General features: G+C 42.2%; 1 protein-coding gene across 1 annotated transcript; it reads left to right on the top strand.

Annotated features, from left to right (window-relative positions):
- On the top strand, window positions 1-22,998 carry DCTD (dCMP deaminase; the record flags this gene model as incomplete). Its single annotated transcript, XM_080710796.1, has 6 exons — window positions 1-14; window positions 1,463-1,577; window positions 2,257-2,392; window positions 20,091-20,207; window positions 21,577-21,673; window positions 22,920-22,998. The coding sequence occupies exons 2-6, from the start codon at window positions 1,470-1,472 to the stop codon at window positions 22,996-22,998; spliced, it is 537 nt and encodes a 178-aa protein (XP_080566922.1). The 5' UTR covers window positions 1-14; window positions 1,463-1,469.
- Window positions 22,999-25,202: the final 2,204 nt, after the last annotated feature.

Genomic DNA, 25,202 nt, shown 5'->3' with positions numbered 1-25,202 from the left:
GGCCAGCCTTGCGGGTACGCCGGCCCGGGAAGCCCCTCCGCCTGAAACTTGCCGGTGGACCGACCCGGGTGTCGGCGGGGCTCGGCCAGGTTTTCTCCTTCGCGAGGGTGGAGGGAGTCTGCAGTCCTTTTTGGCGCCCACGTGTTGGAGTGGGAATGTGGGCTCCAGCCCCTCGATAGCAGTTGAGGGGAGCGGGTTCGGTCTAGCAGTATCTTTCGGGACTAGCTGTATCTGAGCCTCAGTTTCCCCCCTTTTCAGCTGGGGGGTCGGCCCGTGTGGGGAGCTGTGCGCCTCCCCCTTCCCGGCCTCTCCTTCCCCACTCTCTTTCTCCCTTCTGTTTACTTCGCGCATATTTGGCATCCTGCAGCTCTGTGGATTCCTGCCCTTAAACCAGGCCCTTTCAGACTCTCACTCCGTCAAGAGGGTTTGTAGGCTTCTTGGAGTTTGGGCAGCAGAGTCAGTGGGTAGCCGTGGTACCTGGTACCCATATATTCACTGCCGCCAGCTCTTAGGCGCTTCTGCCCTGTGGGGAGCATAAGCCTAAAACGCAGGAGTTGTAAGTGGAGGTTAAAGAATTACCACTTTTGGACCAGAGGTCTTAGGCCTGCTCAATGATCTGAGAAATTGATTTTGTGTTGCCCTTCGTCCTTGCTCTGGTCTTACTTCTTTTGAAAGGATCCACTTACCCGAAGTCCTATCCACCTTTATGGGTTCTCTCCGCTGTCCAGACCACCTGTGTCTTTTGAGACCCATGATAGAGAAACTTGAACCTCCTAGTAGCTCTTTTCAGAATAGTTTCTCATTTGTTGCTAACTTTGGGCTCATCTGAGGAAACTGAGGAGAAAGGGAAGGGCCAGAGTGTCTGGTTAATATCCGAATGGGGATGGCTTCAGCTGTTTTCTTTGGTATCCAGCTGACAGGGAAGATACTGCTGTGTGATTTAGTGCAAAATCCCTACGTTCTCTGATGTTTGTAAGATGGGATGTTCCTGTCTACCTTTGCCAGGAGTGGGATGATGCGAATAAACTTAATTGGTTTCTGAAATCTGTTAGATGATCAATAAATGTTTCTTTTCTATTCCCCTTCCTGTGCTCATTCCAGTATAAGGGAGAGAAGTGAAGGGAAGAACAATTTGTAGGTCAGACATGCAGTAACTTGCAAAAAGCATTCTATGACAAAATCAGTAAATAGAGAAAATATTTGGGAATGTGTTCAAGGTGCCAAACCCAAACTTCTGAAATAGATGTTTTTCTTAAGACCAGAGACTTAAGAAAAACAGGGTTCATGTTTTGCATTTTTGAGTGATAAATGGTGCTGGGTCCATGTTTTGTGATTCTTGACTGATAGATGTAGCTGAGGTTGCCAGTGTTTGGAGGCCCACAGGTTAGTGTGGTTGGACTGAATTGGAAAGCAGTTTTACCAGAATGGCTTTTCTCAACATTTTGTCCTGATTTTCTAACAGGTCAAACATGAGTGACGTTTCCTGCAAAAAACGAGATGACTACTTGGAATGGCCTGAGTATTTCATGGCTGTGGCCTTCTTATCAGCACAGAGAAGCAAAGATCCAAATTCCCAGGTAAGAGAGTTGTGTACTTAGAGTCAAAAATATGCTTTCTAATGGGCAGATTATGAAAAGGTAACATCTGTCAACATAAAAATGCAGAATAAAAGCTGGGGTATGGTGGCCCACACTTATTATCCCAGGACTTGGGAGGCTGAGACAGGAGGAACACAGATTCATGGCCAGCCTCAGCAACTTAAGGAGGCACTCAGCAACCTGGTGAGACTCTGTTTCAAAATTAAAAAAAAAAAAAAAAAGCCAGGTGTGGTGGCGCACGCTTGTAATCCTGCGTTTGGGAGGCGGAGACAGGAGGATCGTTCAGGTTCGAAGCCAGCCTTGCTGGCCTAAGAGACCCTGTTTCCGAAAATAAAAATATAAAATAGGTCTGGGAGTGTAGCCCAGAGGTAGAAGGGTTCCACCCCCAGTACCACAAAAAAAAAAAAAAAATAAATAAAAAATATATATACTAGGGCTGGGGGTATAGCTCAGAGGTAGAATGCCCCTGGGTTCAATCCCCTGTACCACCAAAATAAAACAAACAAAAAAAGGACAGAGAAAATCTGTTGCTCCTCGTGATGTGGCTCCACATGCTAACCTTTTCCTGTGAGGGGCCCTGGTTCCCTTCCCTACCTCTCCATGGTAGACCAACCAGTTACAGAGAGTCACCAAGGCTTTGGAATATGTTTCCCTGTAGGTCGGGGCCTGCATTGTGAATGCAGAGAACAAGATTGTTGGGATCGGGTACAATGGAATGCCAAACGGGTGCAGCGATGACCTGTTGCCTTGGAGGAGGTCAGCGGAGAATAAGCTGGATACCAAATACCCTTATGGTAAGCCAGTTTATAATCCATTCTGATGAGTGGCATAGTCTGCTGGCTATGGTTAACTTGAAAAGTTGGTTGCAAGGCCTTGTCTTCCTTTTAATCATCAGTAGCTGGGAAGAACAAACGTCTTATTGAACTACCCCAATTCCCTGTTCCCATCCCTTAAGTTCCAAGGAGAGCCACTGGTGGAGGCATGGTAGTACCATACCTCCTGGCTCTGAGGTCCTGGACTCTGTTGCCTGTGGTAGGTGTGGAGTGCTTACCTGGTGGCCTGCCAGCACTAATGGAGAAACATTCCCCCCCTCCAGAGATAGCTGAGGAATGTGTGTGGTGGCTCCATCAGTTGTTTCTTTACTGTCAGGAAGCGGGTCAGCTCACCATTTGCTGCCCAGGGCTTTGCTCTTATGAGAAGCAGGTTTCATTCAGCTCCTCTGCATGATGAGGACGCCTGGTTCAAGAGCATCCCTGAGAAGCAGGAATTAAACTGAGCTGGACCTCGGGGGAGACACAGTAGCTGTCTCAGAGCCTCTGCAATTCCACAGTGGGCTGTGGGTAGAGCACAAGCTAGAAGTGTGGAAATGGAAAATTCTGGCTTGGCTGACTCCATTTTCACCTTGAAATTAGGAAGGGTTCTTCTTGGGAATATATTGAGCCCTAGGGAAAATCCTTCAGAGATTGTCTGGGAGAGACAAGCCACAGCTTCACTTTCTTTTTGAGTCCTTAAAGAACATGCAATTAATGCCATAAAAAAGTCAAATTGGGTTACATATGTTGGTTGCTGATTTTTCATAATGTTAGGCATTTTACTTATGTCTGAAAATGAACAGACTGGCTCTGTTGGAAGTAAAGTAGATTAGGGCCATCCAAATGGGAAAGATTGTGCCTACAGGGAACCAAGTTCAAGGCATGATGTAAGACCTTTTCTTCTTTGTTGACTCTTCCCTGGTAAGTTTTCCTCTGGGTTTTGCTCATGAGGAATTCTCAGTCTACATTTAGTGTAACTTATGTATTTTTACTAATGTTCCCAGGCTTTAATCATGTTAAATAAACCCTATAAATTTCTTTTTAAATTGCTTAAGGGCAAAGCCTCCATGTTTGAAAGAAAAAGAAAAAAGGTATATAGAAGTAGAGAAGGAGGTGAGGAATGAGGGTGGGAAAACTACAAAGTACTCAGGGTTTTCAAGGTGGTGATTAAGGGGTTTTAAGAGACAGTCAATTTAACTTTGCCCTGGTAGGAATAAGCAGGTTCTGAAATAGAAGAGGCTAAAAGTGTCTTCTCAGCCCCAGCTTCATAGCTGATGGTAATGAGTCATGTGAAGAATGTGGGGACATACTTTAAAAACTTTCTCTCATCCCAGTTTTGATTCTTGAGCTTTTGATGGTAAGAAAGGAAGTGATTAGTTGTTCTTAGGTCTATGCAAAAATAATTTTTCACAGTACTGTTCAATGTCCCATATAAAAACAGTGAAAGCAAAAGGGTCGATATGTTAAAGATCTATGTTGAAATGTATGTCTACCATAGTCGATATTTCACTGAGTCAAGGCAGTGAAATATTGGTCCATGTGCTGAGCTGGGATATAGAGAAATTCTTAGCTGTCAGTCTGTCGGACTCAGGCTGGTTGCAAAAGGTGCCAGTGGATGTACCATATGGAGGAATTTCCAGCAGCTAACAAGCACCTTCTCAGGGGACCTGTGCTTTCCCAATGACTGGGAGTCCCAGGCAGGTTTGTAGCAGTGACCAGATGCCAGACTTTGCACTACATTTGCACCCAACTCCCCTGCACTTCCTGGTACTTCATAACCTCTCAAGTAAATGGCTGTATTTGTTAGGAAACACTGCCTTTTGTCCAAGTTGGAGAGAATTGCTTTCAGAACTGCTTTCCAGAAGAAATTTAGAAAACCCACACAGGCATTTGTCCAAGTTCATTGATGGTTTTTTTATTGAATAGCTGCTGAGTTTCAGAGCACTGGTTGTCTGTCTGTATTACTTTTTATCATCTATATAATTCCTCTAGGTTTTCAAAGCTTTGTCCTCACATATCAATTATTCATTTTCTATGTAGCTGTGTTAGGATATAGACAATTTTCTTTCTCAAGAGTAAGCCTGTGATTTGATGTACCATTAAATTTGTAGAAAGTATTAAATGTTTTTTTAAAAGGCATTTAGTATTACTACCATTGTAATACTTGTAAAGATGGGCTTTAAGTCTAAATAACAATGACTGTATATAATTGTACACTCATTCTTATCTTTTTTCAGGCCACAGAGAAATACTTGGATTGCTTAGAATATAATAGAAATGTTTGGTGTTGGTTGACTAAAATGCAAATATCCTTTCCCTTCCCCCCTCTTGTGTTTTTGCTTTAAGATTTTTTAAAAATAAGGTGGTGCTATCTGGAATTGAATGATGTCTTTCTTTACCTACATTAATGATGACTGAGCTGCTATATCAGGAAGGGTAGATTCATAGGTTATGGGTTGATTCCTATAAAGGACCTCTGGAAATCATCTAAAATTCTAGACCAGTGATTCTTAACTCTTCTGAATAAATAGGACCCTATTTTAAATGTCAAAATTTCAATATCTTTTAGTAAGAAAACCCCTGACAAAACTACTTCATATCATTAACATTATATTAATATGATTTTTATTAAATGTGTGTTTGGAAAGTGCAAACTGCGTTCTAATGATACACCATGTGCTAGGTATGGTATTTATTCAGCTGTGAGCCACACTAGGGTCCTTGTAATATCAGTAATGCCTCAGAGCTCTGTCCACAGAGTCTAAGCCTATCTATTCCTTTCTTTTACATAACTTCTGTGATATCACACATGCAGGGTGACATCTTCTAACTCCATGGGCAGTGCTTTTTCTGCTATGTCTTTCTAGTTCTCCTTTGGGGCACAGGAATTCAGCTTTTTTCTGAAGTGCTGGTCATTTTTGTTTTGCATTTAAGCAAACCACTACTTAGCTTAGATGAAGTAACTCCTCAGAGATTAAGAACTGTGGATCTGTGGCTAGTGTCTAGTTTTAGAAAACAACTTGCAGATGACTTAACATTTTTCAAGGGGGAGTGCAGTGGACTTAATGTGCCCTCCCTAAAATTTATATATTGAAACCCTAATCCCAAAGTGATGGTATTTGGAGTTAGGCCTTTGACAGGTAATTAGGCTGAGGGAGTGGAACCCTTATGAATGGGATTAGTGCCTTTATAGCAGGGAACCCAGAGAGCACTTGCCCTCCACGTGAGGATACAAGACAGGGTAATGTTCTGCAAACTGGAAGGGAGCCCTTGCCAGTATTCAAGATGCTGACACCCTGATCTTGGGCTTCCTTCCGACCTCCAGAACTGTGAGAAATGAAAGTGGTGCTTTGTGGTAGCACCTCATTGTGTAAATTTATCAATAACATACAACCTGATTCTACTTTATTATTTCTGTAAGCTTGAAGTCATTAGTCTTGATTGACACTTTGTGGGGAGGAGGGAAACAGAATACTTGTAACATAATAGGAAGACAGAGCTTTTTGGGGGGACTGTCTCTCCAGAGAGGCATTGTTAAAGGGTGTTTTTGTTCTTCAAGCCCTAGGATCAAAACTTGACGAAACTGTTTGATTATAGTGTAATATTAATATGGAAAATGAAAATTCCCCCTGCTAAAAGGACTGCTTTCATTTCATCTTTTCCCTGAAAAATCCAAGATAGTAGGATGTCAGTAACAGTAAATGGCAGCAATAAGGCAGTATTGTTATAGTGAGAAGCTTTGCAGATGAGTGGCAATTAAAAAACCAGGAAGCGGCAAATTTACCTAATTTGCCATATAAAAAGACTGGAAGATTTTTATTATTATGAGGGGGTGGGTTGCTAAACTCATGGTGAAGTATTCAGTTGACATTTTTAGTTTCTCTTTGTGAAATTCGTTACAGTGAAGCGTGTTTAATCAAAATATCAGTTTTATAAAATGGAGGTAAAATACTCTTGGTAATTTAGGTATCACTCTTTCCCTGAGTTTTTGTAACCAGTTTTGATGGGATAGTGTACAGACTACAGCGGTGGAGTAGAATCAGCTTCTTCCTGTTCATGAGCTTCAGGGAACTTTGAACAGTCCTCGCAGCACTGCCCCACATTTGCACCTCTCTGCTTCCCACTGGTGAAGGGCTGTGTTGGCTTGGCCCTCTCCTCCTGTCCACATCTATGGAGAAGCCAAGACTGCTGTGTCTGCCAGGTCACACATCATCGTGGTAGAAACCAGTCTTTTTCCTTTTGTGGTACTGGGGATTGAACCCAGGGGCATCCTCTCTCTCTGAGTTATACTCCCAGCCCCATTTTATTTTTTATTTGGAAACAGTCTTGCTAAGTTGATGATGCTCTCCTTGAACCTGTGATCCTCCTTTTTTGGCCTCCCAAGTACTGGGATTACAGGCATGCACCACCATGCCCACTTTGGAACTAGAGCCTTGAGCCCTCAGAAGTGGAGGGTAGCTTCCCTCTGGATGCAGTAGATACAGAAACGAGGACAAGAGGCCCTCATCAGAGGCAGTTCTTATTTCTGCAAGATCACCCTAAGAAAGAATATGATGCTGGGAAGGAAAATGCCAAAAAACCTGGCATTAATTAAGGCAAGAGTTGAACATGGCAACTTGAAGTAATTTTGCCAGTGTGTGGCAGTGCTTCTTTAAATTTCATATTTAAATTTAATCTTTATTTTTCAGACTTAGCATATTGTTAAGCATGCATATGTCATCTTAGTGATTACTTAGCCATTTACCTTACCCCCTTGAACACTGACATTTTCCTGACTGCCATGCATATGATGTATTTCTTTGGCATCCAAAAGGTTAGTCTTGAGAAACTAATTTATCAAGAAGTTAGGAGGCTGAGCCTTCTTAAGCTATGACTTCCTCACAACATGTAAGAGATTCTTAGTAATTAAGATCAAATTTGTTCTTTCAGCCAGTTGAAATGGAATGCCCTCTGGTTTTGTGAGGCAGATCCATGGCTTTGATGACTTGCTGTTTCTTTTTCTGCAGAATTTAATTTCACTTATATCGCTCCCTGCCATTCCTCCCCTGCCTGGCCATATAGGAGTTGTGGGCTGACAGCAGGTCTAATTAGGGATTTTTGTGCAAAATAACTAATACAATCAGTGGAAAAACCTTTGAGTATTTGAGCAGGAAAAAAATTAAGTAGATTATTTTTATGAATCAAGGGGCAAACCCAGATTTGATTGTGTGGCTTCTTAGGTCAATGGGAACTCAACAGTATATATTTGAGTCATTTCTCTACCCTCTAAAATTAACCAGCTTGATAGAAAAGGATTTCATTTTAAGGTATAATTGCTTATAAGAATAATTGCTTAGTAAAAATGGTGATTTTTAAAAAAATAATTGATTTTTATATGTATTTTTGTAGACACAGGTTAATTAGTTTTAAAGCTTTAGCAGCCATTTCATTATAAATATCTACAAAGATGACCAGCAACAACATAAACTCCTGTTCTAAAAAGCAGATTAGAAAAAGCTAAAATGCTCATCTGTGGGGGTAGGCCTACCCTGAAAATGTATGTGTATGTCTCCTTTTTATAAAAAGTGATTTTCAGGTCAACTCACCTCATAGAAGTATAAATTAATACCTAATTTAAGATAGTGGTTGAGCCGGGCATGGTGACGCACGCTTGTAATCCCCGCGCTTGGGAGGCGGAGACAGGAGGATCGCGCAGGTTCGAAGCCAGCCTTGCTGGCTTAAAAGACCCTGTTTCCAAATAAAAATATAAAAAATAGGTCTGGGAGTGTAGCCCGGAGCTAGAAGGGCTTCCAGGAACCCCAGTACCACCAAAAAAAAAAAAAAAAAAGATAGTGGTTGAGCCAGGCGTGGTGGCCCGCGCTTGTAATCCCAGCATTCAGGAAGCCGAGACCAGAGGATCGCAGTTGGCGGACAGCCTCAGCTACTTAGTGAGGCCCTCCACAACTTAGTGAGATCCTCTTTCAAAGTAAAGAATAAAAAAAAAATAATAGGACAGGAGGTGTAGCTCAGAGGTCAAATGTCCCTGGATTCCATCCCCAGACCTACAAAAAAAAAAAAATAATAATAATAATGGTTGCCAGGTTGTTAACCAGAAGTAAACTGAAGTTTGTGCTTTGTATTGTATCTCACAGTAAATGGGTTGTTGAAAAATTAATAACATCAATAGAATTTCAGGGGCACATTCAACTTTAGAAAACAGTTATGGTAAGCATTTGAGCATACTCATGATCTGAGTGCACATGAATCTTCCTAATGATAAATAGCACTTTTAAATTCTTTAAGTTTGATAAGTCTGCCTAGCAGCCCTGGATTACCAGAGAGCACCTGAAAATGATGATTCTCATGGTAGTCTGATGATCTGTTTTATGTCAGACTTGTACTGAGCTTGACTGATCTTCCTTGAAATTGGTCTGAATTGCTAAATTTAAATTTTATTTTGACATTTCTTCAACAATTTCCTTTTCATAGTTTTGTTAATACTGGTGTTTTTAAGTAGAATATGTATGTTTGGTCTCCCCCCCTCCCCCCGCTCCCCCAGAAATTTGGAGTCAAACCTAGTTCTAAGAGGTTTTGTTTTGTTTTTGTTTTGTTTTGCAGGTCTGGGGGTGAAACCCAGGGGCATTCTACCTCTGAGTTCCAACCCCTGCCCTATTTTTTTATTCTTTATTTTGAAACAGGATCTCACTAAATTGTGGAGGGCCTCACTAAGTAGCTGAGGCTGTCCGCGATCCTCTGGTCTCAGCCTCCTGAATGCTGGGATTACAAGCGTGCACCATCACACCCAGCTTCTAAGAGATTTTTGCAAATATGTTTATTTTCTTTTGCTTCTTAGGATTTTTATATTTGGATGAGGAGATCTGTATTTGAAATATGCATATTAGCTCAGTAAAGCCTCATACTATTAAAAAAAAAATAACTATATTAAAATGAAAGAACCCTAGACCAGCCATCAAGAGCCCTGGGTTCCAGGTTTGGTTTATTTATACCCAGTGATTATAGGGTTGTGACACATTTCTCAATACTTTGTGAAACAGATTATTGCTAAGGACTCCACCAGTTCTATAATTCTAAGGAACCATATAAACAATACAGCTTTGATTGCATTAAGCTAGCATCTGTTTCTCTGCTTACAGAGTTCTGAGAGCATTCTTGGTTAAGACTGTAGAGTTGTAAAAATCCATCAGTGGCAGCGACATAGGAAGAATGTGCATATGTACATAGGGATAAAGTAATATGCAGCGACAGGCTCTTTCTTCCCTTGTAATAACTAAAATCTGCTGTAGTACTCAGATGAATATAAACCAAATAGAGATGCTACCCACAAATAGAGAATGGTTAAAGAGTGTAGGCTACCCCACAATCATGGAGATTAAAAGACACTGAATGATAAAAGATTAGATAACAGCAATACTGGAAAGGATCCTGTGTCCAAGTAAAAGAGAGTGTATGAATATATGAATATATTTAGAGATGTTTAGAGACAAAAGGTTAGTCTAAGACCAAATAAAAAGAAAAAACTTGAGAATTTTTGTGTATGTGTGTGAATTAAGTGGCTGGTAGTTATGGAATCATAGGTACTTGCTGGCATTGGGAAATTGCCTTTATGAGTCCAGAAAAATCCATGAAAGCAAGGTAGATAGACTGAGGGGAGTGCGCGCCTCTCTGCTCATGCTGTCTGAAAGGCCAGAGCCAGCCGATTAGTGGAGGTGTATATTTTATCTCCATGCCTCTTGCAAATGATAGATGCCATGGTAAATCTAAAATATTGAATATGATAACTGAGCATGAATTTTTTAATTCTGCAATTAAAAGACTTTGTTCAAAATGCCATTAATTTTGAGTTTAGGTGAGTAAAGGGAAGCAGAATTTATCTGTCGTTTTCCCTTTTGCAAGTGAGTTATCTCTTTGTAGGAATTGAAATAAATGCTGAGTCATCTATTCTTTAACGGTTTGAGTTACCTGCCAGTGATGGGGTATTCTTTTGAGTCATCTAGTTTCCTTTTTAAAAATTACATTTTATAATGCATTGGATGTTTTCAGAGTACATCCACAGACATCTATGCATCCATTTATTCATTCATTTATTCAGCAAGTACTTACAAGGCATCTATTATATGTGTTCTGTGTCAGGCACTCTGCCGTGGTAGATAGAATGTGCACACATACCCCGGTCTGTTTTCAAGGAGTTTGTAGATGAACTGTGGAGGAGGTAGACATTAATGAAACAGATAAGGTTGAATATGTCTTCTGGGGCATATTCCAAGCTGAGATCTGAAGGATCAATGGTTCTTATCAGGTGAGGATGGATGAATAGTGTTCAGGAAGAGCATTCCAAGCAAAGGAATTGCTTGGGAGAGGCTTAAGTGGGAACATTCTTGGAGCAATATGTGCCACTGACAAAAGATTGGATAACAGCAATACAAGAAAGGGCCCTGTGTCCAAGTAGAAGAGAATGTATGAATATATGAATATATAGAATTGTTTAGAGAATTAGCTGCAGCTTTGTCGGTGAAGGATTGATTATGAAGTTTCTATTTAAAAGATCACTTTGGTTGTGTAATGGACCCAATGCTTATGGCCCCCCATAATTCCTGGGATGAAGCCTTAACCCCAAGATGATAGTATTGAGATGGGGCCTTTGGAAGGTGATTAGATCAGAAGAGCACAGCCTGCATGGATCTGGTAAGTGAGGGAGCTAGAGCCCTGTACCATGTGAGGACCAGGGAGCAGGAGCTGTCAATGGCCCTGTGGGAGAGGGCTGTGGAGGAGGAGTGGACATCCGGTGTCCCATGGAGCAGTGTGTGGAGAAGAGGGAGTGGTCTAAGATTAAACAGGTCTGTGTGGTTTAGCAACGTGGAGGTCATTGTTTACATTGCCAAGAGCAATTTTGATAGTGGGAGAGTGGGAAGGCAAATTGGAGCCAGTGAGAGAAAGAACAGAAGGTGGGGAATTAGATGGGGTTTTGACATGCATGGCTGCAAAGAGAGCAGAGTGACAGGGTGTTGTGGCTAGAAGGGAATTGGGTAAGAGCAAGGCTTGTGTGTTTTGAGAGTTGGGACAATCTGCTTTTTAGTTTTTTTGCCTCATTTGTTTGCTGAAAGGAATCATCCAATGGGAATGAAGAAAAGGAAAAAGAGGTAAGGTGTCTTAAAATGTGAGGCATCGGTCTCCCAGGCACCCTGGTTAGTGATAGGAGGAGGGACACTGAGGCGCGGGGGTGGTGGTGATGGCAGACATGGAGGTTCGTGGAGTTGCAGGCGGGGTGCATTGAATGACAGCCTTTGCAGCGAGGTTGAAGCAAGGCTGGCAGCGGCAGGACGGGGACGGGAGCAGTGCGGTGGACCAGGAGTAGCCTGCCAGGGAAAAGTCCTCGGAATGTAGGGCAGTATCAGGAGCTCGCATCCACCACATCATCTTAGGAGAATCCCGAGTTAGGTCAGCTAATCCCCCTTTTCCACATTCTGAGACACGATCAGCCAGGTGCCCGAGGCGGGCCTTGTGGAGTGAGAATTAATTAGAATGCTTGGATCCTGACTCCTGTTCCAGTGCTCAGTGCAAGGTCCCAGTTTACCCTTTAAAAGCCATGAACATAAGAGGGAAGCTTTTCCGCCTCGTGGTGCATATGTACATTAGGAAACTGTCAAGGGATGATTAGTGCTCCATTTTTCCCAGTGCCTTTTTAGTACCTTTCAAGCATCGCACATGTATTTCACATGAACAGTGGGAAGGGAGTTGGCCTGGCTTACCCATGGATGAAATGCACTTATTTCCATGTCCTCCTCCTTCTGACCTGATTGTGTGCCCTTGGCTCATGGGGAAGCAGTGTAATTAGAGTTCTGGGGGCTTTATTATCAATAATGGAAACACCACAGTCAGAAATCTCTTTAGCCCTAAGCACTACCATTGGGGCTAAGTGGCTCCCCTGGGTGCCGTGAGTTGTTGCCAGCAGCTTTAGCAAGAGGCAGCGAGGAAGGGGCAGGCGATGGGAACAGAGCAGGAAAGAGAAACGTGTATTCCTGTGGTCAGGCCAGACTGTGCAGCCCAGGACCGCCTGGCCCCAGGTGGGCAGCCTGGGGACAGAGTAGGAGCACTCACATTTACCATGTAGTTCTTGTGCCCTGTGCTCTCCGCAGACTCTAGTCTTTAACAGTTCTTGAATGCAGGGATTTTTTTCCTCTCCACTTCACAGGTCAGGAGGCTGAGGTTTGAAGATGCTACTGTCATTGAACTACTGGGTGGAGGAGACAGTGCAGAGCAGGAGGCTGAGTGGACATAATGTGGAGGAAGCAGAGGGGAATGGCGAGCCAGGGGTGGCTCCAAGAACTGGGGGTGCATTGGCCCCGGAGTGGACACAGAAGGTTAACGCTGCAGCGTTTGGTGGGGCGAGGGCACCAGGACCCCACATTCTGCCCAGGGCCTGGAGGACCTGGTGCTTTTAGGTGACTGGCTCACCCTCTCTTCTGAGACCTGGCCTGGATTCCTTTTCATTTTCTTCTAGCAGAGACCTCCTCTTTGGGTGCAGGGTGGGAACATATCCGCATACATTTTCCACGCCTGTGGCTGGGTTTTCACACACAGACTTATACTCTAAAGTAGAATTGTGTGCCCCTTGATGCCAGAACGTAGCAAGGAGGAGTTACTTAGCTTCTAAATAGGCACCAACTACACATATGGATGAAGGCACTGTGGTCTCCATTCTCAGCATGTGGGAAAGTGCTCTCAGCTGTCATCTGCTCTGGAACACCCTGTCCATGTCACCCAACTCCTCCAAGTCGAGCTCTGATTACAGAGGCTTCATTTGCATATTTCTGGTTTGAAGGGTTTTTCCTCCTATGCCCTGTGCAAGGAAAGGGAGGGCATTATCATTCCTACCTGTAGCCAAGAGAGGCTGATGCTTGAATAAGGCCTTACTTCTGTGTAGGCAGATCCCCAGGTCTAACCCACTTTGTTCTGAAAAGGTATTTACAATCTAAATACATTTCCTACAGAAACAATATTACTCCAAGTTTCAGTTCCTCATCCACTTGCAAAGCATGCATTTAACACCCCCCCCCCAATATACTGAATTTTCTCAACACTTCTATAGCCCTTCTTTTATAATGCCTAGAACTTTTGCCTGATCCTCTGGTTGTTTCTGTGCCTAGATATCGTCTGCCCACCTGGGTGTGAGCTGTGTAGGAACAAGACCCACCTTCTGCAGCCTTGATTTTCATTTCATACCCATGAACACTTAGTTCAGGATAGGCAGTGTTTGCTGCCAGAACTTAGCCAGAAGTAGATAGGAAACTTTGAAGGTTTTAACTGATTTCTCTTTCTGCTATAGCTCAGCACAAAAGGATGCTCTGTTGGGGTAGAACTGTATCTTTGCAAAGCTGTAAGAGTGAAACAGCTTTTGAAGTGCTCCACCAAATCGGCAGGAAAGGAGGAAAGGGCCTTGAGGGAGAGGGTTAGGAAGCAGAAGCCATGAGTGCCATGTGGCTGATGGGCCAGTGTGGTTGAATTGCCTGATAGAAGTGATACAGCTGTTGATTTCCCGCTTGGTTCTCCCCACATCATTTGAGAACCCTGATGATTGTTCAGCTTGCTACTTTACAGATACAGAAACTTCACATAGAAGGAGATGAAGTAGAGGATTGATGTTCATGACCACACCCTAGGAGCGTTTGCTTTGGATTTGGGGGTAACCATAAAAAGGAACACTTTGGGGGAGGCTGGTGGGGATGATGGTAGAGTGGGGCTTAAACTTTAGAGGCTATCCTTATCATTAAATTATTGACTTGAAGGATAGGTACTTGGGAGGCTGGCAGTGACATATGAGGCCCTTTCAGGATGTCTTTCAATAATTAAGAAATAAGTAGTTGAAATTCCATTTCAGCTCCGAAAGCTGTGAAGTAGTTCTTTCAGTGGATCTGTTAGAGGAGCGAGAGCATGCCATCAGGCCACTGCTCAGATGTGAGGGCAGGGGCAGGCTGCCCGTGCTCCTAGACAGTTGCCCTGGTTGAATGACCCCAGAAGTAAAAACACTTCAACGCTCATTTGGAGAATTAATGACAAAAAGCTTTGTCATCAGAATACAGGTAGGATACCTTGTAGATTAACATTTAAGATTTTTTTTTTTATAAAGCACAGTTTAAATGGGTACCCCATTTCGTATCAGTTACTAATTGCATGGTGAGAATCCAATAGAAAGAATAGAGGGTGACACATCCCACCCTGGCTCAGGAGTCCTGATCATGATCTCAGCTACCAGACCTGTCTGTGCATTGAGCAGTCCCACCTGGCGTGGTGGGAGGCAGTCTGGTGGGAGGTACTCTGAGGGCCACAGGTGCTTCGTGTCTGCCCTCTCAGCCCAGCCCTAATGAGAGCTGGGCCACCATCCTACATACCTTTCCAGGTCAACCCTGACACAGTCCTCCTCAGGCCCAAGGGAGCCACTTTCTTCAAATAAAATTCTATACCATAAAATGAGGGATTTTCAACAATCTAGAGAGTTGGTTTAACTGGAATAGACACTTAGTTTTTCTGAGTCCATGTTGTGTCAGGTCCTGGTACTTTCTGTCAGATGATGAACAGTTGAGGGCTGAATAACATGATGATTGCAAAATTATTTGTGTAGCAGTTAGAATTTGCTTAGCATTATTCACAGTGGTTGTTTTTGAGTAACCTTAATAGTACTACTGTCAAAATTAGATACTGTTCTAGTCTTATATCAAATAAGATGGAAGTCAAATCTATAAAATGTTGAATGTCTTTAACGAAGGATGGAGTGTATCCTGTTAATTTGTCAAACTTCTAGAGAACCGCCTACATGAGACAGTGAGGATTAATCAAGCCCTGGTAAGAGAGAATTTGAAAAATACAGTTTTCTAATTATATAATCTCTTCTCAGTGGTCCAAGGTTAATGTAGTTCTGAATTCTGACAGTTAGTAATAGAAAAAAAGAAAGAAAGAAAAGAAAAGACTAAAGCATATGAATTGTCTTATAATTACCTGAAATAGAGGTTCTCCTCTGGCAATCAAGAGCCTTATAAGCATTAATCTGGTATTTTCAGCATTTGATTCTTTTCCTTTTAAACAATGTTGGGAATAATTGAAGGGTTTTGTGTCACTTTTTGTGCTTATCAAATATATATGTATCATTTGGAGATTTCTTTTGCTTATTTGCTTAACCATAGATGTGTCATTCTAGGTAAATGGAGAATTCATCCTTCTTTGTGCAGTTTAGACTATATGAGTATTTCATAGCTGCTGAGTATCTTTTAAATGCTTGGTTCTTATTCCTGCTATAATCATAAAAACTGTGCTTAAGACTAACAACTAACCTAACTGGTTTTTATGCACATATATTTTGGCTCTTGGCTACGGTTTTAGGTCACACAATGGAAATGTTAGCACTAAAGAAAGATACATTTATTTTTTAGCTTAATATCTGTGGAATATTTATTGTGGTGAGAAAAAGTACAGAGAAACCCCAGATTCTAGCCCCTCAAAAAAAAAAAAAAAAAAAGGCTTGAGGAAGTGGGGTTAGAAATGTAGATTTCAAGCTGGGCAGGTGTGGTGGTGCCCAGAACTGGAGAGGCTGAGACAGGATCACAGGTTCACTGTGAGCTTCAGCAACTTAGTGAGACTGTCTCAAACTAAAATAAATAAAATAGGTCTGGGAGTGTCGCTCAGAGGCAATGCCCTTGAGTTTAATCTGTAGTACCATAATAAAAAAAAGTAGGGTTTAGATTTTAGAGTCTTACAAATATATCTGAAAGTGTATGAATCCTAAAGTTAGTGGCTATAGGAGAGAAATCAAAGACTAGGATTGAACCTAGAAAAGTACCCAGAAAGGTAGGAGAAAGAAAAAGACCCACAGAAAAACAGGAAACACAAAAGGGATGGTAGTTCTAAGATCTTTTGGGGTGGAGAGTGTCTACTAATGGAGTTCCAAGAGAACAGGTGGATCCAGGGTTGTAGCCCAGCAGGGGTTTGGTGTCTTGGCAGTGTTGCGATGGTCGGGTGGTGTGGGAGCTGCACATGCCAGCTCTTCTCCTTGCCACACCAGGAGGTGTTTACACCACAGAGTTTGGGGGATGCTGCAAATCAGGCCTCCCCTTTTTTCATTTTTAATAATGGCTTGTGCTGGGCATGGTGGTGCATACTTGTAATCCTAGTACTTGGGAGACTGAGACAGGAGGATTACTGTTCGCAGACAGCCTTGGCTACTTAGTGAAGCCCTTTGCAACTTAATGAGACCCTTTTTCAAAATAAAGAATAAAAAACAGGGCTGGGGTATACCTCAGAGGTAGAATGCCCCTGGGTCCAGTCCCCAGTACCTCAAAGTAACGATAATAATAATAGTTTGTTACAGCCTTATCGGCATACAGAGGGCCAATAGGTTTCCATGGAGTATCAAGTCTATACTTTTTACATGGTGAAACATGGTTTTGGAGGAGTGGTTCTTAAGCTTGCATGGGGGATGCATTTTGATCTCCACCCTGAACTTCTTTGTATATTTTTATATACTTTTTAAAATTGTTTTTTTATGGGGCCAAGGATCGAACCCAGAGCTTTGTGTGTGCTAGGCAAGCGCTTTGCCACTAAGCCAAATCCCCAATCCTCCTGAACTTCTTATCTACTTTATTTTTTTAAAAAATTGTAATTCACTAAAAAGATTTTATGACTAGCAATTTGAAAACATTGTTTTAAAGAAAACTAGAGGTTATATCTGTATTACAGTTATTATAAGTTACTTTAAGAAATTATACAGTAGCTGTTGTAGAAATGATTCTTCTTGAAAGGAAGAAGGAAAGAGACTTAAAATGCAGAGTAAATGAGCTCTTCAGAACAAGGGTGTGTTATAAAGGGGAAGAAAACTGGAGCAGAGGGAAGCCACCACTCAGTTGGTAGGAGAGAGCTGGGGTCTGACGGTTATCACTAGGAGAGGAGGCCCATGTTTTGTTAGTGAAAACTCTTCTTGGAAAAGATCAGCTGTTCTAGAGGACTAAGGAATGAAACTGAGAACATTAGAAAGAAACCAAAAATAAATGCAATTGGTATTTTTGAAATTGCTTTTGTTTGTTTGTTTGTTTGTTTGTTTGTTGTGCTAGAATTGAACCCAGGGGCATTCTACCCCTGAGCTATACCCCCTGCCCTTTTTTATTTTTTATTTTGAGACAGGTTCCTGCTAAGTTGCTAAGTCTGGCCTTGAACCTAAGATCCTCCTGTTTCTGCCTCCCAAGTAGTAGTATTACTGGTGGGAGCCACTACCTCCAGCCTGAAAACTGCTTTTATTTAACTAGTTGGAAATGCTTTCTCAGAGCCTGTGTTAATCAGAACCAAAATGAACACTTGCACATCTTGTCAAAGGTCATCTGGCTTCCTTATGGCAAATCGGGCCTCGAATCCTGGTGCTGGCCTCTGTTGTGAAGCCCTTTTTTCCCTGTCTGCCTGCCTGCCAGCCAGGGAAAGTGCTGGGCCTTGTGGTCTGGGTAGCCAGGACTGGGAGCAAGCTTGGCATAGGCCAGGCATGTTGGTTCTGAGTGTTCTTGGTGACCTAGAGCAGATTTGGTGATTGCCAGTTAATTGATCAGTGTAGACTGTGTAAATGAGCCCCAGCACTCCACTCTGACCGACCTATGTTGAGCATATCGGTTGGTTAGTAAATTGGTCTGCCCAGTTTATCTCTGAGGGCAGTGTGAGCGCCTGGACCTGAGGCCCAACTGAGTGGTGCAGGGAGGTTTGGGAGGGAAGCTGAGACTTGGAGCTATGAACTGAGAGGCAAGTGTCAGGCCAGGAAGGCAAGGCCAGATTTGGGGCCTTGGACAGACTTGTGGGGATACACAGTGGAAATGAGGTAGGTAGGTCCAGATTGAGGTGTCTGCTGTCCTGGGCTGGGGTTCTACCTCCACCCCTTAGGTGCATCCAGTAAGCCATTGTTAATCAGGCAGACTTTGGTGAGCTGGATGCACGCGGGTGCCCCTGGGGAAGGAAGCAGATGTTTACCATGTCTGGAGTTGAAGGGGTGGGGTGCAGGAATGAGCCAGAGAAGTCAGAGGGGGTGACATCCTTGTGCCCTTGACTGAGCATGTGGGGCTTATTTTTGTCATGGTCTCGTGTTGAATTTGTGGGATTCTGGTCTTGACTGTACCTCATAAAGTTTCCTGTGTACCTGATGCTCTGATGTTTATGTTGCCTGGAGACCTTGTCTTTCTGTTTTTTAAACAAGAAGCTTTGTAATTTTCATCTTGTGATTTTTTTCTTAGTTAAAAGAAGTCTGTTTATAATCCTGTGTGTTATTTCTGTAAATCACCCTTTATACACTGGGACATCAGATGCTGCCCAAGAGAATTCGTTTCATATGGTAATTTTTATTAATGAACCCAGACCTACAATGTTAAATTTTGCCCCAAACTGCCTGGGATGAATTAAGAGGAAAATAGTTGCCATTAATGTGACAATTCTTAGAGATTCAAAAAAGGACATCATAATAATGTTTAATAACAAATTCAGAGACTCTAGCTCTGAATATTAATACCAACACCATCAAAAAATATTTATTAAATGGGAAAGCCTATTTTTGATATTTGAATTTAAGAGGACTTCTGGTATTTCCCAATGTCACCATCAATAATTGGAATCTGCATTTCCTCCTTTATTCATTCAATAAATATTTAACACCCATTATGTTCATGGCATCACATTAGACTCTGGGGAAGTTACAAAGAACCTAGAAGGCTGGGCTCTGCCCTCAAGGGGAAAATAAAAGAAACAATTACATCTAATTGGTTTTAACACTGAGCAGTGTTAATGCCAGCTTGTCTTGGTCACCAGGGGAGGAGGGGCCAGGGAGCCCCCCAAGCGGGTGCTCACAGGCCTCGCTGCTGTAGCTGCTGCTTCCCGAGTACCTCGTTCTTGTCCTCCTTGGCATTCAGTAGTCCTGAGGGTGTGGCTCAGGTCTCTCTGTGGCCAGCCATGATTATTCTCTGAGGGTCTTTGATCTGATTAAGCACAGCTTATTTCTTTAAATTTCTCTGCAATGCCAGAGACAGTTTATTTCCACACATGGCTGGGCCTTCTAAAACATGGTATTCTAATCTAAACAAGGATGTATGTACATATGGCAGCATTTTGCCTGCAACATTGCTGAGCCGCTGCAGGACACAGGTACACACGGATAGTTGGAATTCATATGAAAACACACTCCTCCAGAATTCAGTAGCAAAATAGGGTGAAGCGCAGATCCCTCGGGACAGAGGTGCTCAGCTTCACTTCTTGATTCTCTTACTCTTTATTGCTCCCTGCCCCCTTAATGGGCACCCTGAACATCCCTGTTTGTGCACATCAGCACACAAAGGAGCTGTTTGTGTGGGCAGTTCAATACCCCAGAGCCTTGTGGAGCGGTGAGCCATCACTCCACTTAGGGAGGCTGAAAGAACTTAACCTCAGCCCTTCCTGGCTGCTCTTGGTGCTTGCAGACCTGGGCCACTGAGGCAAAGGTTTTCCTGCTAATCACCAACCCAGTCTGATGTGTGGCCCCCTTTTGGTATCCTCAATACTTGCCATTTCTAATTAGTTTCTTTTAATTGAGTCTATTATTTGTTATTTAAGAGGGGAGAAAGGAATGCTGAGTCCTTGGTCAGTCCTTCATGAGCTGCAGTCTAAGTTTTTCTTTCCTTCTCTTTCATGCTCACAGTGTGCCATGCCGAGCTGAACGCCATCATGAACAAGAATTCGGCTGACGTGAAGGGCTGTAGTATATATGTCGCCTTGTTCCCTTGTAATGAATGTGCTAAGCTCATCATCCAGGCAGGTAGGAGACCGGGCCTTCCCATTTGTCACATTTGCATGGCTGCCTGCTCATCAGGAGCTCATTGCAGATGCGTTTGATCTTAAATTGCTATTGTTTAGATCTAAATTAATTGCACTATCAACTTTGCAAGATATTTCCCGTGTTTTGTTTTTGAATGGTGCCAGGTAGTCTAAGACTAATTGCCTCCTCTGTGATTCTTAGCATGTTTTTAATTTAGTTTGCAACTTCTTAAACTGCAAGCTGCCAAAAAAAACAACACAGGCATTGCATAGAATTACTGTCAATTTACCATTCTCTGACATATTGTGCATAGATTAGGGGGGAGAGAGGGAAATGAACAAGGTCAGAAACAAGGTCAGCTGAGAGTATGTATATCAAATTTTAATTTGTAGCTAATACATGGTAGATATTTGAGGATCTAAGCATATCTTTGCAAATAAATGCCATAAGACCAAATTGGTGCTACTCTAAGTTTTTCTTATATTACAGTTACCATAAATCTACACCATTGTATTCTGAATATTCCACCTTTTTCAAACTGTCACATCTAAGATTCAGCTACACTTTATCTCCATAAAGCTCTCAGCTGGAGATTTAAAGACTTAGCATGTTTAGCCAGATGTGTAGTTTAAAGGGGCTGTTTATCACAAGCCCCATGGATCTTGGAGCAGAAGAGGTCTGTTGTAGCAAATCAGAAGCTGCCTTCAGGAACAGTGTGGTTCCCACACATTGCTGTTGTTCCATCCTTCGGGAGGTTTCCTTGGCCGTCCAAGGGTGGAAATGTAGGGAGCGCAGGCACACATTGAGCAGCGTGGACACTCCGCAGCCAGCCTCTCTGTTCCTTCTGAAGCTGGTAGAGGTGTAGGCCGTAGGGATCCCTGGCTCTCAGGTTAGCCCTGCCTGTTGAGAACAGAAAAAGGAAGGAGATGTGCCCTCCACAGAGCAGGGTTGAATTGGTTTGCAGAGACCTTGGAAACACAGCGATACTAATCTCCAAATTGGCCAGCACCCTCCACTCCCCCCATTATCCTCTGGAGTTCAGAGTAGTTGCCTTGTGAATAATGAATATTTGCTTACCTGCAGTAAAGAAAATTTGTTAATTGGATCAAGGCTTGACTGCTTGACATGCTTTTACTTTGCATTTGTTTAAAAAAAATCCATAAAGACTGGAGGGCAGATTAAATATAATCCGCCTTCTACTGTATTAGAAAGCCGCAGATATATATTTCAGTCACTGGACATTGTCTAGAAGCATACTTGGAAGAGGTAATTAATCATAGATGCTACAGGGCTCCATCTGCTTCTGTCTGTCTTTTACAGTATCTGTATGTGCACATACTAATGGGGCTTCCAATTACTACCTTTTAAGGTATAAAAGAAGTTATTTTCATGTCTGATAAATATCATGACAGTGACGAGACAACAGCTGCGCGGCTCATGTTTAAGATGGCGGGGGTGACATTCAGGTAACTTGGGGGAAAGGGTGCATGAAGGGCTGATGTAGAAATGTATTTGACCTTGTCTCATGTTCAATTTCTCCTTGCAGATGCCTGATTTCCACACTTGGTAGCGTGTTTGAAAATGCAATGGCATAAGAATATAAAAATTACTTTAGGGGTAGATTTTTAAGAAGTATCTAAACACAATCTGTTTAATGATTTAATATTAGGAACTTTACAGGGCTTAGACGAATCATTCATATAGCAAGAAATTTAAAAACTCACAAGTCTTATAATAATAATATCAAACCTTTGTTAATTTTGCAAACTAACAACCCTGGCATAGACAATTTATGATGAAAGTGACCTGCCAGGTTGAAGCACCAGGAATTCTTTTAAGAGCAATATTTTCAGTTGAGAGTAGGAGTCTTGGATGTTTATGATTATAGTTGCTGAGCAGAGATTGTGCAGTATGTTTCACTTGCAAGTAAGTTTAACCACCTTTCATTAATGATACAAAATTATTTTGAGACTCAAGGTTCTACAAAGCTTTATTTGTGGTCAGCATAAATATGGTTGAACTATCATACCAGATAACATGCCCAGCCTCTTGTGTTCATTATTAGGGATATGGGTTTTATGTGATGAATCTCCTGAGCTAAACTTTTATGCCTTATGAGAATTTAAATTCAAATTATTTTCATATTCCCTTATTGACTAATTTTTAAAAGAACATGCCCCCCTTGATATTTTCTTTTTAATTGCTGTAGAAGTAAGGAGTAAAAAGTTGAATACAAAAATATAGTAGATTTATTTTACATTTGCCTTTTTAGAACATGATTTTTAAAAACTACTCAAAAAATTTGTTGGCAAAAGAAAATTTACTATTGTTTGATTTAGAGCAACTCCAGTTTGGCTGCAGAAATTTTCTAGAAAATAAGATAAATCTGAAAGGAAAACGAGTAATCAGGTATCATGTTGTGCAGCTAACTTGTTAGAAATTCTTTGACTCCCAGATAATTCATGAACTCAGATTGCTGAAGAACATACAAACCAGGCCACCCCATGCATCTTTTTTTGTGTTAGTCTTTTCTGGTCCATGTTTCTCTCGGCATGGTGCACTATAATTGGCTCCTATAGAGATAAACTATCAGGCGAATCCCAGGACATTTTTTTTTCCTCCGCACAGAAAATGCAGTTTAAGCCAAAATAAACAAACTGCTTTAACTACTCGTTGAATAATATCTTTGTATGTTTTGTTTTTCATGTTTAGAAAATTCACACCAAAGTGCAGCAAGATTGTCATTGACTTTGATTCAATTAACAGCCAACCAAGTCAGAAGCTTCAGTGAGCTCCATCTCATTAAATCTCCAGAAGATTGGGACTTTCCTTTTCCCAAGAACTTGCTAATGCCTTTCTTCTTGAATTTGCACATAACTTTTTAATAGCAGCACAGCACCAGTAGACATGTAAAGAATAGAAAGCCTCAAAATTCCTTTACTGTCCCTCCTGTCACTGGAATCTACATCTGTTTAAACTATTGATTTAGAGTTGAAGATAAGGGACTCTGCAGCTGGCCTGTTGCATACAACCGGAGTGAGGGTTTCTGTTTCTTGGTAGCCTGGCTTGCTGGGTGCTGGTAGCTAAGAAGAGCTGAGGCTCTCCATTGTCCACTGCATTTTAACGGCCGCTCCTGGCCGCTGCATTTGCTGGAAGGACAAATAAATAACTGTTGTATTTTTTAATGGGGATGAGCAGACACACTGATGTGAACATCTGGCCCAAATGAAGCATAACATGTAGTGCCCTTGAAAAAAGAAACAGGACCCAAATGACAGTGGCAATAAAGTATTTGCCACAGAGCTGAGAGAAACACCCACCCACCCACCCTAAAAACCTGGATGGGAAGGCATGTCTGGTCTCACAAATGGTCAGTGCCACTGGACCAGGAATATTTTCTCTGGTCCTGGCATCCTGCTCGCACACCAGGTAGTGGCACCTTATCCCCCCGGGGATGGGGAGCCTGCTGTGTTGGTTTGTTGGTCACAGGGAGCTGTTGGGTCCTGTTAGCTGACTAATAAGTTGTTCTCAGAGGAGCCCGCCTGTCTCGCCTTGTCACTTGCCCCTCCCCAGCCCAGGTCCTGCTGTGGTGGCAGCCGGGGTTGTGTGCACAGGGAGCATGTGCTGCATCTCCCCACCCTGCTTCTGCTCTGTGGAAACATGCTGCCCCTCCTCCACATGGCAGCATGGTTCGTTTCCAAGTAAATTAATTTCTATCCTCTCAGAGAATTGTGAGCAGGGCCACCCACCTGGAGGCAGCTTATTCCAGATCTGCTGGTTGATTGGAGCTCATTTATGCTCCTAGCCCTGTGCCTTCATCCACACATATATCCCCCTCCTGATCACTGCGAGTTGGGGAATGTGTGGCTGTGTACCTTGTCTTTAATCTCATTTAATTTTTATTAAACTCGTTCAGTACCTTTATGGAGAAAATGGTTTCTTTATCTTAAAGATTATTACCTTTTTTAGAGGGCTCTTATATTTTCATGAGGTTTTATTTTGTCTCTGAGGTTTTGTACTCTGTGTTCCAGGGCGTTTTGTAATTTGGCTCCTTGCCAGTATTATTAAAATCTTATTAAAATCTACCACACCAAAGTATGTTCATTTTTATATTATTATAATTATATGTTTAACTCTGTTTCTTTCATTTCTGTATTGTCTGTAAAGCACATTACACAGGTTTTATACTCAGAGAACCCTCTGGGGTACTAACGGTATGTGCTTTCCCAGGGCGGATGGGTGATGCTTCCTTACGGACCAGATTTCAGGTGTAGGAGAAGGCTTTCTTGCCACTTTTTCCTGGGTTCCCTGTTCCCGGTCTCAGGTGGCCCCTGACAGGTCCCTGGCTTCTCTCGCCCATGACACTTCAGGCCCCTGCTGTCCTCTTTCCTTATTCTTGTTCTGAATCTCTGTTTTTTTTTCTCCTCAATTGATTTCTCTTTTCTCCTCCAAAACCCCTTTCTGTTTGTTCCATAATGCATAAAACAAAAAAGGAATATAAAAGAAATTGATAACAAGACTTAAAGATTTAAAACGTTATATTTTTCTACTATTGCAAGTTATAAGATGTGAGTCGTATTAGCAAGGAGTATGTAATCTTTGTCACATTTGCAAATATGTCTGGAGTATCTAATTTATTTAATTATGATACTATCATATTTTGTCTCTATTACATTGAATTTTCCTAAAAAAAAAAAAAAACACGTTTTTGTGTCTGGGGAAAGTTAACACAGGGAAGAATCCACGCTAAGAGGATATACACACAACGACAGTAATTGCCTGTGGTTGGGTAGTTTGTGGAATGGTGATGCTGTCCTGTGGGGTGTGAGACCTCCACCTGACTTCCTGGTGACTGGACTACAGATAATTATGTCTTCGTTTCTGCTGTCACTCCGGGAGGAGTGGAAATGTCCTGTCCAGAGAATTCTGCAGATGTCAGTGTTCCTGTTAATAGTGGTTTGCTTTGAACTGTTGTCTTTGGAAGAAGCATTCCAG

This window comes from Muscardinus avellanarius (assembly GCF_963383645.1).
Source record: "Muscardinus avellanarius genome assembly, chromosome: 14".
In the NCBI taxonomy this organism is placed as follows: domain Eukaryota; kingdom Metazoa; phylum Chordata; class Mammalia; order Rodentia; family Gliridae; genus Muscardinus; species Muscardinus avellanarius.
This window is presented reverse-complemented; position numbering and strand designations above follow the sequence as displayed.